The following is a 17,101-nucleotide window of genomic DNA, read 5'->3' as shown; positions in this document are numbered from 1 at the left end:
AATTATGCTCTGTTGATTGTCTAATTCTTATCTTTAGGGTTTAATAGTGATTGTAAAACAAGAATGAAGGTTTGTGATTAAACTGTTTAAACAATGCTGTTCGTTTTATCTGGTTACTTCACTTATAAATGCCATTACATTCCAGTTTGTATCAACTGTACAAAAAGGCGAAAGTGGAAGACGTGTTTTCCCCTAGTCTGTGTGTTTGTGTTGCTGTCCGTCACCAAAATATTTCTCAAACCACTCGGTGGATTTTATTGAAACGTTTAGGGACTGATCATTGGGTTTAGATTTACATCTAAACGTTTGGAGTCGTTCCAATTCAAGATGGGCAGCTACTTGAAATTAGCCAACACACAAAAGGCTTTAACTGACCAATTTCAACTGAGCTACAATGTTGGTGTGGTAGTAGCTGAGAGTCATTGACAACGCGTACTCTGAGTGGCAACTCAAAATATTACATTAAATTGCGCAGAATGTTATTTTCAAGTTTTGACCAAATCAACCACAGTGCGAAATGTTTCATCATAAGTTGATTTTAGTTTAACCCTCCTGCTGCCCTTGGCTCAGAACTGAGGTCATGCTAATCCAAGGGCAGCAGGAAGTTTAAACTCAGGCATGAAAGTTTGTTTGTAAAATGCATTTCTTCAAAGAATGGGCTTTAGTTTTCAATATTTTTCTTAATTCTGTGCAGATAGGACACCCAGCCTGCCGTCTAGAATATGAGAACAGTCTATTAAATAAACCTCTAATTCCATTATTCTGTATTAAATTATTTAGCTCAGACAGAGATGACTATTAAATCATGACCCTGTTTATATATTTCAATAACATTAGCCCATTTTTATTAAATAAAAACTTTTATTTCTTAAAAAAACAACACTTCCTGAACAATACCCTGGGTAAAGTTTGTGTAGTCCAATGAGTCTGGGGTGTTGTCATGTTTAAATGTATCCGATGATGTCATTGCATATGATGGGATGCCGGCTGCCTGTCTTCATGAGGGCCGTGAACTTGTGGAAATCAGTGTCCGGCTCGTGCAGCCCTGTGTGAGACTGATGAAAGAAAGGTTTCAGAGCCTCCAGTCTCACTGGACAGGACCTTCGCTGGGGGGCATCCGCAGCTCTGCTCGGTCTTGTGGAGTCTGCCGGCCTTGGCCTCAGCTCCACACCTTTAGACATCCCCGCCAGCTTCCGCCTCATGTTTCCTAAAATGTCCTTTGCAAGACGTCGGCCTCCGCTGGACTTGAGCTCTGCTGGCTCGGGATAGTCTGGCAGGTCCATCCAGTTCTGTATTAGGTCTGCAAAACTGTTGTCCCCCAGAACCAGGGGTTGTCTGTTTCTGCTGCGGCTCAGCAGAGACGTTGCCCAGTCCTCTGCATCACCGGCCTCAAAGGAAGTCCAGCGCTCCAGGCAGGCGTCAGAGGTTGATTTGGGTCGGATGCGATGCATGCGGACGCAAGCCGAGGAAGAGACTCGCACGTTTCTGGTCCTCCTCAGCACCACGCCTTCATCCTGCCAGGAAGCCTCAGAGAAGCCAGAGTCAAAGTCCACGCTCTTCTCACTGCTGGGGGAGCCTCTGGTCAGTCGTTCGTGCTCCTGCTGCTCTTCCTCTTCCAGCGGGTTGGCCAGACAGCAGGCAGAGTCATAGGTGCTGGCTTCACTGGCATCAGAAACCCGGAGACGGGCGAGCCGCTCCTGCTGTGCCCTCTGTTTGCAGCGTCTTGTGACGGTGAAAGACTGGGTGCAGGGTTCACTCAGTGGCCTCGGCCTGTTTATTTGCTTCAGGTCCTGCAAGGACCTCATCATGGACTGCATCTGGTCCCGGAGGCACTCAGTGGAGTTTCCTAAACACAGCTGCACAAGAAGAAATGGACGATTAAATGTGTAAAATTGCAATAAAGTCAGCTCAATCACATACTGAAGCAAACTAGAGAGCTTAAACATCTCATCGAGTCTCAGCTGGTGTAGCTGAAATACGTCCAAAAGGATCTTCCAGAACCGAACCAGTAAGATTTTTACCAGCTGAGGTCACTCGGGTTTGCAGTCATATAACAAATCTTGACAAACCTTCAGAGCAGCTTTATGAAGACTCAGAAAATATAACATTCAGAGCACGGTGGAAAAACCCTTCCTGCATTCTAAAACACTTCGAGGGGAAGTTTGAGAAAAAATGGAGCTGAGTTAGAACTGAAGCTTTGCAGGCTCACGTATCCTCTCTGGACTCTTTTAGCCCCACAGGATGTTGACTGGTGTGTATAATGAAGCAGGAAATGATGGAAGCCTCATGGAATTACACACAAATCTTGTACTTATCACGAATAAGTTTCCAGTTTTCTCAGTCATAAATGACACTTCTATTCCTCTATTGTTTAAAAACCTCTATTGTGTCAACAGGTAGATGTGTCAGAAATGTTCTCAGAGTCACAGACTAGTTTGTTTTGTGAGCTTTTAGTCAAATCCTCGTGTCCTGCTTTGGTTTAGAGTAGCGGGAATATTAGTGACGTTATCACAGCTGTGGGTGCTGAACCACTCGGTCCTTGAAAAAGACTTATCAGACTTGAGACACCCACAGGGACAGTCTGTGGTCAAAGTGCCTTCACACAAAGAGCAGAGGTGGTTCATGCAGATGGCAAAATATTGGTTTGCTGAAACTTTGGGGAAATAAAATGCTCCAGTGTTTTAGAAATCGTACAGAAAACCTATTTCTAGTTCTTTTCATGGTGTTCGAGGTCAACATCAGGAAAATGCAACACACTAGAACTATTAATAAGACATGGAAGAAAATAAGAAATCAAACTTACCATTTGTAGTATTTATTTAGTAGTTCACAACTTCTGTTTTTCCTTTTGTTCTGGAATAAAATTAAAGATTATGGCTATTTTGAAGTAAACATTTGTGCACCTTCCTAAAAAAAACAGTTCAAACTTAATAAAACTTACATTTACTTGAAGTTCAAGAACAATTCAAGGGTAAAGTCCAGAAGCTGATCGGAGGTGATGTGTCTGTATCTGCTCTCCTCTGGATCCAGTCATGGTCTGGCTGCAGGATTTGACAGGGCTGAGTTTTCTGCTGTAGCCAATCAGCAATTAGCATCAACGACAGCAGCCAATGAGAGGCCGCCTGAAACACGATCCCTTCCACAAGTTATTTTAAACTGCTGGGACTCCACATCTGGATCTGCTCATTATGTTTCCATCCAACACCAAATATGTCATTGTTTTATCACATCATTAGGTTTATTTCCTTTTTTATATATAATTGTGAATTAAAATTAAAAGTTGGTGTTGTCTGGATTAACTAAGTGCTCTGCTTTAATTTCTCAACACCAACAAAAGATAAAATATACTGTACTGTCACAACTGTCATACACTTTTACTACAAATTACTGCAAAATGTCACTTTTAATCTATAATTTATCAGCTTGACTCAGACTGCACCACTTCCATATAAAGGGCCATTGTTTTAGCTGCATCTTTACTTTGGCTGTTGTGTTTTTGCAAAGGTTGATTAAAATCCTTTGCACAGATTTGGTGATATCTAAATGCCGCCACCTTCTGGTTCTTGTTGGCCCTCGCTTGTTTCACAGCCTTCATTGAGAATGAATGCAAACATAATTCACTGTTTTCATGTTTATGAGATGCAAATTTCTTAACTCAGTAAAAGCTGTTGTTTGCAAAAGACCAACCATTTATTATTTAGCAGTTCACAAAATTTTTAGCTTTTAACCTACAAAACAAAAGCTGCAGATACTTGTGACAAATATCCCTTACCAGCCATTTAACAAAGAATTATCCAGTTTTTATATTCCACTTATGGCTGTTGTCTTTTTATGTAACAACTGAGTTAAATACGCTCTTTGAAATAATTTTTATTTGATTTCTGTAAATCATGTCAAGACCCACACTTGATGTTTTACGACTCACTGTGGGGTCTGGACCACAAATTAGGGAACTACTGTCCTAAATTCACCTTTTTAAGCACTAACTAGTTTTATGATATAATCTGAACAATATTTTTAAGTAATGGAGCATATTGTACTTAATTTACTTCTGCTTAATTACATTTATTCATTATCAGAAAACAGAAGCAGACGGGTTGTAATTATGCTAAACAAGTTTCCAAATGTAATAAGGAAACAACACGGTCTATGAATAAAATTAACATTTGTCGGTGACGTGACCAGGAGTCATGAACATTTAGAAAATATGAAATTAGAAAATGGCAATGTGGAAAGAAAATCAACATCGACAGGAAAATATTGAAAAATGCCTCCAAGATATCAATTATATTTTTCATTTGGGCTGTGAACTGTGCAATACATAAAAACATTTACATTATACATTTGAGCAGAAGCTCAAGAGTCTAAAAGTTTTTTGCAGTAAATTATCTCAAGGCCTAAAGTAACAAGAGAAAACACTTTTCTCTGCTCTTCAGCAATTTATTTACCTGTCGGCTTATTGCATTTTATATGATTTCATTAATGTTGAAATGGTTTTTATTTTATTTGTCACATTCTATGCCCTGAGTTCCTACACGTCTTTGTTTTCATTCTATAATCTGGTTTAAAGCTGTTTCTTATGCATTTATAGTCCAGACATGCAGAAACAGAATAATATATTGGAAAACACAGAAACTGGAATTTCATGTGGTCAAACTTTATTTACATCAAACAAGTGAGTGGCTTTATTATTAATATTAATGAACAATTGTCATCCGTTTGTCTCTGTGCTGTGATGCACCTTAAATCATGGGTTTTGTGAACTTAGGTGGAGTAGAAATAGCCCTAATTTCACAACATGGGGTTAGCACGTCTCTAAAGAACAAGTGTAAACAGATACCAAGGCACAAACATATGTAAAAAGACAAACTGAACAGACGTGAAGTCTCGCAAATGACACTTTAAATTAAAAGTGACATACGTATGTCCATTTTTTTCCTTCAACAAGATGCTTTAGGAAGGTTCTTCACTTGGTGGGGCTACAGGCTAATCTAAGACAGTCATGCAGAACGATGCACTGTACAAGCGTGAAGTTTGTGTAAACAGTGTACAAAAACAGTTTCCCTCCATCCAACCTCGTTCTCCGTGCTTGTAAGGTTTCCTCTAAAAAATAAGCTCTGTGCATTTTGAGACGTTCAATAAGCCGAGCATTAACTGAAGTCGATGAGATTTTTTATAAAAAGTTGTTTTTGATTTTGTCAACAACGTCCTCTTCTTAAACTTACAAAAGCAAAAAAAGAAAAAGATAAATAAACTCAGAGACTTAAAAACAAAACGGGCTGTGCAAATGAAATAAATGCCTTTAAAATGAATTTGAATTTAGCTGGACTTTATTGATCATGTGCCAAAATAAGAGATTCCTCATTCAACTGTATCCCAGTCAAACTTGGTTAATTTGCTTTATTTAGTCAGAGCTGAATAAAGTGTCTCGACTGATTGTTGATGGCTTTTATAAATTCAGAGGGACATTTGCTAAAAACACGATGAACAACAGAAGTTGATGCTTGTGAGTTATTGATTGTAGAAGCGCCGACAGTCGCTCCCATCTCCACAAGTAAATCTATCTTGGTTTTCATTATGAAAAGCAGTATTCATCACATGGCTATTGCAGTCTCTCATGCAGTCTGTGTGTGCTGGGTGGCATTGTCCTGCAGAAAAAAGAAATAAAAACTTATTTTAGTTTAGTTTACTGTTATAGGTCCAGCCACAAGGTACAGATGAAGTCATATTATCCTTTAAAAAATTCTAAAGACATACATTTATCAGCATCTAATAACGGTTTTTACTTAAACACAGTTATTTCATTACATTCCTTATTTGATGAGGTTTTACGAAACAAGGCATTCTGGGTAAGTCCAGAGTTTGAAGTAAAATACGTCTCCGTGTAAATATCTACAAAACATATCCCATCTAGGTCAACCACAACTTAAACGGGGTATATGAATTATTTTTATGCATTTGCATTTACCTGTACATATGAATATGAAAAAACTGTGAGTCCAGGTTTTTCAAAATATGCATTTGGAAATAGTTTGCAAAAAAACACCTAAACATGTGACCTGGCAAGCTGCACAGAAACACAATCAGAACCAAAATCACAAGTTTGTTTGAAAAAAAGCATTCAGTACAAAGGTGAAATTTATTTATCTATTTATTTTCACATTGTCATTTTGACTTAGCTAAATTAATCAAAGGGCTACTTTTTGAAATTTAATTATGTATGCCACCATATAATTTTGTTACATGACATCATACTGTTAAAAAATAAAACCAGAGACGAACTTGCTCTGTTTTGCTTGTTTGATAGCATACAGCTGATCTTTTCTGACAAAGCAGAACACTTAGCTTATAAAACATGCTGCCTGTCAAACAGACACTTTTAACAAATGATTCAGTCAATCAACAAAACTCAAACACTTAGTTCTTTTTTTCTTCCTATATGAAATATTTATCATTAGATTAGTTCTTCCAGCACATTACTTATTTTTATTTTTTTTGGTGTAGCTGTTGACAAAGTTTTTTTTATCCGTTCATTAAACATTCTTAAACATTTTTCCTTTTTCCTCTGGGCATTCTAGTCATTAGGCAATCAAACTGCAATGATGAAACAACAGCAGTTTGATTACTAATTTTGTTCAGGTTTATCAGCATCTTCTTGAACGCTCTTTGATTCCTGTGTCCTACCTTTAGAAAAGACCACAGTCCTTCAGGTTGTTCTTAATAATAACATCAGTGACAGCGTCGAAGACAAACTGCACGTTCTTGGTGTCTGTGGCACAGGTGAAGTGGGTGTAGATCTCCTTGGTGTCCTTTTTCTTGTTCAGGTCCTCAAACTGGGTCTGGATATAGCTGGCTGCCTCATCGAACTTGTTGGCTCCTGGAAATCAACAGTTAGGGGTAAAAAAATAGATGGTTATGAAATGAGGGTGAATCTTTCTGTGGTCACAGGTGCAGTATTATCCCTGACATTGTACCTGTGTATTCAGGGAAGCAGATGGTGAGGGGGCTGCGAGTTATCTTCTCCTCAAAGAGATCCTTCTTGTTAAGGAAGAGGATGATGGAGGTTTCAGTGAACCATTTGTTGTTGCAGATGGAGTCAAAGAGCTTCATGCTCTCGTGCATTCGGTTCTGAAGAGAAACAAAACAGTTGATGGCCAAGACACACGACCTGAGCCCAACAACACATCACAGCTGCCACCGGGGGCAGTGTTGGTCCACATTCGATTTTGAACCAAAGGGATAACCAGAGAAGAGGAGCAACAGCATCTGTCAGCTGAGCCTCTTCATAATACTTACAAAACTGATCAACATTTTGGAATAATCAATTTGTACTCACTTGAGGAAAAACAATAAAGTACTTAGTTTCATAAATGCTCCTCAAATTCAAGCTCATTTTAAAACATACTTATTTCTTCTACCTGCTTCTCCTCAGTCGCAAGGAGCTGGTGCCCATCTCCAACAGTCACCATGCAAGAGGTGGGGGTACACCCTGGACAGGTCATTCCATCACAGGGACACATGGAGACAAACTACTGACACTCTCGCTCACACCTAGAGACAATTTAGAGTTACCAATCAGCCTAACATGCATGTTTTTGGTCTGTGGGAGGAAACCGGAGCACCCGGAGAAAACCCACAGGAGAACATGCAAACTCCACCCAAAAAGACAACCAAGCCTGATCCTGTGATCCTATGACCTTGCTAAAAGGCAATGGCTCTAACCACTGAGCCAGGACCATGGGGACTATCTGGCAGTGTCCACGGACAAACTCGCCTCCTTCGTCGGCCTTCCTCATGCATATATGTATCATGATGTCATCAGTATGTTACTGTTTCTGTGCTGTGGTTTTTCTTTGCAACTTTCAAACTGTGTCCCGTATAGGACACAGTGTGAGATATGACTTTTTTTTATACCTCCCCTTCCCCCCGTGTTTCTCTTTTCCTCTTTTCTAAACAAAAAAGGCTGCGCCTCCCACATGGCCGCAGCCTCAGACACCTCTGTCACCCCATGTCTGTTTTTTACTCGGACGGGCTGTACTGAAATGTAATTTCATTGTGCTTTGGTGCAATGACAATAAAGCTGATTCTGATTCTAAACAAATAAAAAAGTAATGAAATTCACTTTAGGACCCCCCCCCCCCCACACACACACACACACACACACACACACACACAGGTTTGTTTTGCTATCTTTGTGGGGCCTTTGAATTGACTTCCATTCATTTTTCATTCATTTCTATAGCCTAACCATGACCTTTATCCATAACCTAACCATTACCAGTACATACCTAACCCTAAACCTAACACATCCTCAATTCACACCTTAGTCCTAAACCTAGCCCCTAACCCACCAACGGGACTTCTTCTTATGGGGCCCGGGCTTTGGGCCCCATAAGGAGCAGTTGGTCCTCACAATGCAGTATAAGTTGGAAAAATGGGCCTCACAAAGTAGCAGAAACAAGGACACACACACACGCACACACACACACCAGACAGTGAAGTAGTGAAGTTGATCCCTACCATCTCTTCATCCTCGGCCAGCACCAGGTCATAAGCACTCAGTGCAACACAGAAGATAATGGCTGTTACTCCTTCGAAACAGTGAATCCACTTCTTTCTCTCCGAGCGCTGGCCTCCCACATCAAACATTCTGCAAGACAAACAAAAATACCAATTTAAGAAAAAAAAAACATTTTCTTCCCTCTGTGATGAGAGATGAAATAATAATAATAAAAAAAAACTAAAATAAGGATAATTTAAAATATAGAGAACTGATAACAATTTTACAAGAGAACCAACAGTGAGGGAGGGAACGAGCTTGACATATAATCTTTAAAGTAACATTATATATTTATGAGGTTTCTATTATAACAAAAGTGGTGCAGGAAGTGGAAAGATGTCTGTCAGATAACAGACAAAATGACTGGAGGGTCAGTGATGGTTAAAACAGTCAGACTTGACCAAGGAAAATGAAAATCTGGATACAAGTGAAGGTGATAACAGTTTTCTGAGGAGGAAAAAAATGCAGCAAATATTCATTTTGAACAATCATCTTTCATCTAACATAACTACCTGGATAAATTTAAATGAAACCACAGACATTATCTGTATCTTTAAGTGTTTCCTTTCGTTTAATAATTGTGGCAAACAGAAGATGTGAAAAAAAAAATCATTTTCACTTTATTTTTTTTATTATTATTGATCTCTTTCGTGCATTATTCAGGTCAAACACTGAGGCAGAGACACAGGGTAAATATCAGAGAGTTTATCAGGAAACAGGTCACACCAGAACCGTGAGGATACTGCTGCCTTTTTTTAATGAGTCACTTCTGTTTAGGCGCTTTTAAAAACGAGGTTTTTTTTTAGACTATTAAAGAAGTAAAAAAGAACAATTAAAAACCTGAAATCTGCAAATCCAAAAAGACGGTACATCTTTTCTCAAGATACCCAATTCTTTACTTCAGAACTTCAGTTTTATGTAACATACATTATACTTTTTATATATTAGTCCATATTTTCTAATCTTTGAAGCATCTCTTGATTATCATAACTATACATTCACTTCAAACCCACACATCAGATCTTAGACTGTGCCAGAGTATATTTTATGTAAGAGCCGCAGCAGTGTGTCATGTGCTAAAATGTTATCACTCAATACAGCTCTTGCTTTATTGAACAGGAACCTCGTGGGCAGATCAGATTCATTTACTCAGCTCAAAGTGCCATAATGATGATTAAGCTTTTAATTGCTGTGATTATTTGGCTTCTAAGTAGGAGAGCTGCACATTTTAACCAAGCAGAGGCAGACACTGCATTTATTATGGGTTCATTAAATTTGCTGGGGAAAGTTGTAAACGGCATCGTACACACAGATGCAACGAGAAGGTCGGGATGACTTTGTCTGGAAAGTCTTATGATGTTGATGAATGTGCTTTCATTGAGTCAGAGTCACTAAAAAACACAAGTGATGTCATATTTTATACACTATATAAGATTGTTTTTCTAAATAAATAACACAAGAGTAAGATTTTAATAAGCTAGTCATGTTTTTACTCACACATGTAGACTACATGGTGGTTGATTTTCTGTACTGCAGCATAAAAGGTGAGTAAACACTGGGGGATCGTGTTGACATTCACTTTATGTCAAATACACCCTCTGATTATGAATCAGTTGCTTTGTGGAAACGTTCTTAACTCTTTCATCCCTGTAAAGGACCAAAGAATTTGTCTGAATAAAGGGTCTACTGTCCATTATACAGACAAGTGGCTTTCTTTTACAACATACAAGATTTTTAACATGCACTTCCATCCAAAGTACATTGTTTTAATGGAAGGTATTGCATTCTTCAGCTAGAAAATGCTGAAAAACACATTTCTGAGGATGCTCAAGGTTGATTTTAAATTGACCACATACAGTACTGATGTCATTACAACTGCATGGCTTTGCAGTAGAAGAGTCTGGGTGCTGAACTGGCCTGCCTGCAGTCCAGACCTCTCAGCAACGCAAAACATTTGGCGCACCATTAAACAAACGAACAAAAATCAAGTACAGAAGATCCAGGGCTGCGGAACAGCTAGAACTCTAAATCAGACAAGAATGGGACATTTGCCTCCAACAATGCAGCAACTGGTCTCCACGTTTCCTAAAATGTTTACAGACAGTTGTCAAACAAAGAGGGGATGCTTCACAGTGGTACACATGGACCTGTCCCAACTGTTCTGTGTTGCGTTACTGCCATCAAATTAAAAAATACCATATTATTTTTCCTAATACTTGTTAGCATTTCTTAGTTTAAAACTGGATTTGTGCACTATGTTCATTGTGAGGTCGGCTGTGGTAGTTTGGTGGGCTCAACGTTTTTATGAATCTGAGACTGCAGGTTCGGGCCCAGGTTGCATCAGGAAAGGTATAAGGTATAAAACAATTGCCAAGTCGTTTGCCGTTCACTCCAGTGACCCCTGAAGAAGGGACCAGCCAAAAGAAGAACAACAGCTATGTTCAATGTGAATAAAATATGTGTTTATGAGATTTTTCATTCAACCTTTATTTATACAGGTTAGTCTCCTTGAGCCACGAGGACTCATTTACAAGAGACCTGTTTGTAACAAAGAACACAGATGAGGCACAGACATAAATTGACAATCATGTAAAAAACATATAAAATGAAAAGTAAATAGAAGAAATTATATAACTGTAGATGAACAGATGCTGGGATATATTCATCATTTAACGCGGGTTCCTCATTTTTCTGGACTGAATAAAACGTGCATTGAATTTAAGGAAATGCAAAGTGAGACGTCATTTATATTTGACCCATCAAAATGAATGCGGTCATTTATTTACAGAATCAAATTTAACATCAAACATTTACATCAATTTGGCAAATTATGAAAATAACAATATAAGCAATCAATCAGGAAAAATCATACGGCCATGATTTTTCCGTTGCTGCACCACAGACATTTATAAACTGTACAACTATGATCTTTTACCCACACGGATGTGAATAAGCACTTTACACAGACATTTCTAAATATCTGGGAGAATTTCTACTTGATAGAAAGTTAAAGATGAAAGAAATTAAAGGGAGTAAGATTGAATGGGAGGGGAGGAATGTTCACCAGAACCGACACTCTCCATCAGAAGCCCAGCTCTCCTTCGGTACGCTTGGTAGGAAACTTGATCCATTACCTTTCTGAAGATTCATCAGCAGATATGGAATTCCGTTAACGCTACCTGTCCAGCGTCTCCTGATGGTGGCTGTAGCTCGTCAGAAGTAGTGGCTAGTGAAAGTTATAATCCCATGGAACTCGGAAGAGCTTTTTTGTCATGTCAAGATCATCCCGTCTCCGACAGAACTCGAACAGAACCAGCAGAAAACTCTCCAGCACTCTCGAACTCTCCAAAAACTCTAGAAGTCTGACAACTCTCCAACTCTGTGTAGACCAGGAAGTACTGACATTTTAAAGACTCTTTCCCGGTTCACTTTTTGGGATTTGTTCATTGGTCAGAAACGACCAGACGGGGTGGGTTTTGTGACGTAAGAGGTTAGAGACAGCGAGAATTGTTATGAGACAGATCAGAAATGTTCTCACAGACCGAGAGGGTTTTGTTTTGGCGTGTTTCAGGAAACAGGTGCAAAACATCTCTACTTACGTCTGAGAGGATTCTAAAACATGACAGTTTTAACATAACAACTTGTTTTTCGTTTGACTGTAACCTTGTAAACGCACACACTTGCTCATTCAAAAGCAGAAATCAGAAAAATGCATAATTACTCTGTAACAGCTTTTAACATGAGTTCTAACTGCATGAGAATAAAAATCATTACTCAGTTAATAAAATTGATTAGTTCACTGCAACATCTAAAATGGTTTGAACTAAGACACTTTGATTATCAACATTTGTAGAATAGTAATGATAATAAAAAGAGAGTGTTCTTTTCACTTGAATCTTCAAGAAAGAAAGTCTCAGGATGGGTGAACCTGTATTTATGTATTCAAATACATGAAATGACAGTTCCTGTCCCACAAGGTTCTAAAGGTCAAGAGTTTTGACCTTAGACTTAGTTTCGACGTAGGCCTAGTCCACTACATAACAAAATAAAAACAGCAACATTATAAATTGATGTAAAACACTAAAAACGGGAACATGTTTGCATTGGTTTAAGGTATTGCATTATTGTCATTATCATTATTGTCATTATATGTCATTATTGTCATTATATGTCATTGTCATTATATTATGTCATTATTATATTATTTGTCCTGATGCATGCTCAATAATCCAGGTAGAAAAATCCAAAAAAGTTCAATCTGGTCCTCTGGACATTCAAAAAAACAAAAAACAAAACAAAGCAAAAAAATATAGAAACGTTTCATCTCTCATCCAAGAGACTTCCTCAGTCTGAGGAGCTGTTTTCAGCTCAGTCTCTTAAATAGCACCTTCTTAGAGTGGATCAACCAGTTTGCTACTGACAACCAAAACCAGCTGATCACATGCTCAAGAAGGACCATCAGCCTAACAATGGATCATTAGCACACTGATGGCTGTTTACTATTCACAGAGGGCTGAGTGATACTAGCAATCACAGCATTGTAAGAGGGGGACAATTGAACCCGGAGGCCTCCACCCCTGTTTAACGATGGACGGTTTCTTTTCACAAAGATGGCCTCCTTTACTCCTCTCTCAAACCACCGTTCCTCTCTGTCCAGGATGTGAACATCTTCATCCCTGAAAGAGTGACCGCTGGCCTGGAGATGAGTGTAGACCGCAGAGTCCTGGCCTGATGATGTTGATCTTCTGTGCTGGGCCATCCTTTTGGCCAGTGGCTGTTTAGTTTCCCCGATGTAAGACTGATCACAGCCCTCCTGACACTGAACAGCATACACAACATTACTCTGTTTGTGCCGGGGGACTGGATCTTTGGGATGAACCAGTCTTTGCCGTAATGTATTTTGGGGTTTAAAAGCCACTGGGACGTTATGTTTAGAAAATAAATGTCTCAGTTTCTCTGATACTCCCTCAACATATGGAATGACCACTGGTCTGGGTCTGGGTTCCTCCTTTTCACCTGTTGGCTGACTGGAGTCCTGTTTGGGTTTCTTCTCTGCTTTCAGGAAGGCCCAGTTAGGATATCCACATTGCTCTAGAGCCTGTCTTGTGTAGGTTTTCTCCTTCTGCCTGGCTCCTGAGCTAGTGGGGATGCTGTCTGCTCTGCGATATAGAGTCCTGATGACTCCTAACTTGTGCTCCAAAGGGTGATGGGAGTCAAACTGCAAATACTGGTCTGTGTGGGTGGGTTTGCGGTACACCTCGGTTTGCAAATGTCCTCTATCAGAGACTGAGACCTCACAGTCCAAGAAAGCCAACTTGCCATTTTTTTCATCTTCTCGTGTGAACTTGATGTATTTATCCACAGAGTTGATGTGGTCAGTAAAATGTTGGACTTCCTGAGATTTAATTTTAACCCAGGTGTCGTCAACATACCTGAACCAATGACTTGGTGGTGTCCCTGAAAAGGACGTCAAGGCTCTCTTTTCTACATCCTCCATGTACAGGTTGGCAACAATAGGAGAAACTGGAGACCCCATAGCACACCCATGTTTCTGCCTATAATATTGCTCCCCATATGTGAAGTAGGTTGACTGCAGGCACAGTTTCAAGAGTTGACACAGTTGTTCTGTGGAAAGCGTGGTCCTGCTGCTCAGAGCGGTGTCTGATTTTAATCTTAAACTGACCACCTCTACTGCATCATCAACAGGAATGCCCGTAAAGAGTGATGTGACATCAAAAGAGACCATTGTTTCATCAGTCTCCATGATGACATCCCTCACCTTATCCACAAAGTCCATGGTGTTCTGTATGTGGTGTTCTGAGCTGCCAACTAAAGAGATGAGTACAGACGCCAGATATTTGGAAACATTGTAAGTGACAAAGTATCAAAGTTTCATCCTGCCTCAGCAATGCCAAACCACCACCTTCCAACATCAGTAGAGAGGAGAGGGATGCACTCACCACTCTTAGCAAGGACAAAAACATCATCATTCTCCCAGCAGACAAAGGAATGTGCACAGTGATTTTGAACCAGAAAGACTATCATGAGAAAGTTATGACACTCCTTAGTGACTTAACCACTTATGAACCTCTGAAAAGAGATCCAGGAAGTGGTTACTGATCAGTAAATCAATGCATTTGATCAGCAGAGCCTGACTGCACCTTACTTTCTTATCTTCTATAAAAGCTAAAAGGTCGCATCTGTTTGTTTTCCTCAAACCACTCTTTTGCATTTTGGTTCAGTTTTAGTTAAAAATATTCTGTTAAAATGTATGTTTTTGTTAATGGGATTTCATATTTCTCTCATTTTAAAAAAGATATGGAAAAAAATATAGATTTGTATTGTGAACTTAAAGCCCTCGTATGTAAATGTTCCTACTTGAAGTGCAGCTCCTTGAAGGTGAAGTGAGTCTCAACAATGCCAGTGGTCTTAACCCGAGTTCGAAGCACGTCCTGCTGCGTGGGGATGTAATCCGCTTTCGCTATCCTCTCCAGGTCATTCAAGTAACTAGAGGAGGGGGGGAAAGGACAGTGATCAAGACTTCATCATGCTTTGTAACCTGCAAAACAAAAAGAAACAAATAAACAAGGATTCTTACAGAGCAACACACATTTCACCAAGGCATTTGTTTGTTTCACTGCTCGGACCTGCTGTGAACATTTCAGAATAAGTTTAAGTGCTTCTAAACGACTGGAGACACTTTACCAAAATACATTTACCAGGTGTAGTCTTGCAGAGCTGTGGCTCCAGCATGCTTCAGCTCTGCAATTACATACAGTACATTACAATAGATCCCACCACCACCACTCCCTTGTTGTCCAAAGAGTATTTTCCTCCCAGATCCTACAAAACTGTAAGAAGGCACTTGTGCATGTGAATAGGGTAAACCGTTGCTGCTTAACTTGTGTTTGACATCAAATCATCAAATGTTATTTTTTGTCATGCAACAATGCACAAGGTTTGCTTATTAATTAACAACGTTGGCACGCTCCCACTTCGCTCAGGTTTAAGAGTCTATCCGACGATGCTTACGGGTGCATTGTAAGTGGATTCTTTTGTTTTCTGTGTGAGGCTCAGTGAGCGCAGAGTTGATTCTGAACCTTTATTTTCCAGTTGAGGGTTTTTGTGCTCTGAAGTGTCACTTCAGGTTTGCAACTCTTGCACAGGAAGATACTGTACACCAGATGAAGCTCTAACTTGTTTCCACTCGCTGCATGCACTTTGCTTCTTAACCAACGTCATGTATTTAATGACATCTGCAGCCTTTGAACTTTCTGATGAAAAAAAATCTGTCAGTTCAGTCACATTCGATCAATTATTTGATTAATTCTGATCAACTTCCTTCAAGGTTTGCTGGTATTGTAATGCATTTAAAAAAATGAATAAATTAAAGGACAATCCTGTTTTGAAAAAGTCATTAACTAAATGGCGTATTTTCAAGTTTCAATGGTTTAATTGTCTCCTCGTGTTCCTGTTTCTTCATCTCATCAGTATAAAATGTTGTAATGGCAAAACTCTGCCTAATCTAGCAACTAACTGATCAATCAATCGACTTCTAATCAATTGGTTGTTCATTTAAAACTCATCATTCCATTCCAACATTTTTTTAGTCAGGTCATCTGGACAGTTTCTTTTTTTGTGCTGAAACGTTTCGCCTTCGATCCGGAAGGCTTCATCAATCAAGGAAACAGTTTTGTTGTGTGTTTCCTTGACTGATGAAACCTTCCGAATCGAAGGCGAAACATTTCAGCACAAAAAAAAATTACTGTCCAGATGACCTGACTAAAAAAATGTTGGATTGTATACCTGGATTATTGAGCATGGACTTTGTTGTCATCATTCCATTATTTACCTATTTTGTATTTTTCTCTGAATACATTTTCATTTATTTAAAATAAATAGTGCACATTCATCCATACTCTGTGGTGTACAGCAATATAAATGTGTCAGAATTAGCTTCATTGCTAAATGGTTTCTCACAAACTGTTGGTCGGCAGGGGGTGTGGAAGCATCTTCACTTTGATTCATTTTGGCTGCCCGACTAACACATCGCATCATCTTCCAACGTTTTCTGTTTACTTTAGTTGCCCAGCCATCATACACTTCACAAAAACGCAGTACAGTAATCCCTTGCCTCTTCGCAGTTCATTTTTTGCAGACTCGCTCCATCTCAGTTTTACAAAATAAGATTGGCCTTGACACCCAGTTGGCTGATTGATGGATGAGCCGCACAATCGGCATGGAATTTTTATTTAAAATAAATTATTTTAAATTATTTATTACCTGCTGCACATTTGTGCAGCCCACACTGCAGGATAAGCTTCCTCCTGCAGCTGATCAGCTAATCTCCATGCAGAGCGGAGAAGTGGGCGTGGCCAAGAGCGCTTGCAGGTGGCTGAGAGCAGCGGAGGCAGGGAGCTGAGATCATGACATTCTGTGATCTTTTAGAGTGTTTGAGTTTAGAAACATTGTTTGCAAGAGTGTGTGAAGAGTTTAAAATGCATATATATATATATATATATATATATATATATATATATA

The 17,101-nt window shown here is 39.3% G+C and overlaps 2 protein-coding genes across 2 annotated transcripts in view; both read right to left on the bottom strand.

Annotated features, from left to right (window-relative positions):
* Window positions 1–840: 840 nt before the first annotated feature.
* inka1b (inka box actin regulator 1b) lies at window positions 841–2,853 on the bottom strand. The gene is made up of 2 exons (XM_037679355.1): window positions 2,804–2,853; window positions 841–1,856 (listed from the first exon to the last, which is right to left on the bottom strand). The coding sequence occupies exons 1-2, from the start codon at window positions 2,804–2,806 to the stop codon at window positions 945–947; spliced, it is 915 nt and encodes a 304-aa protein (XP_037535283.1). The 5' UTR covers window positions 2,807–2,853; the 3' UTR covers window positions 841–944.
* Window positions 2,854–5,545: 2,692 nt separating this feature from the next.
* gnai2b (guanine nucleotide binding protein (G protein), alpha inhibiting activity polypeptide 2b) overlaps window positions 5,546–17,101 on the bottom strand; it is an 88,264-nt gene continuing 76,708 nt past the window's right edge. The window contains exons 5-9 of the mRNA XM_037678720.1: window positions 14,939–15,067; window positions 8,521–8,650; window positions 6,975–7,128; window positions 6,685–6,877; window positions 5,546–5,648 (exon numbers count right to left, since the gene is read on the bottom strand). Coding sequence (XP_037534648.1) covers window positions 6,687–6,877; window positions 6,975–7,128; window positions 8,521–8,650; window positions 14,939–15,067 — 604 coding nt within the window. The 3' untranslated portion in view covers window positions 5,546–5,648; window positions 6,685–6,686. The remainder of the gene's footprint in view (window positions 5,649–6,684; window positions 6,878–6,974; window positions 7,129–8,520; window positions 8,651–14,938; window positions 15,068–17,101) is intronic.

This window comes from Nematolebias whitei, chromosome 7 (assembly GCF_014905685.2).
Source record: "Nematolebias whitei isolate Nwh7 chromosome 7, NemWhi1, whole genome shotgun sequence".
NCBI lineage: Eukaryota > Metazoa > Chordata > Actinopteri > Cyprinodontiformes > Rivulidae > Nematolebias > Nematolebias whitei.
This window is presented reverse-complemented; position numbering and strand designations above follow the sequence as displayed.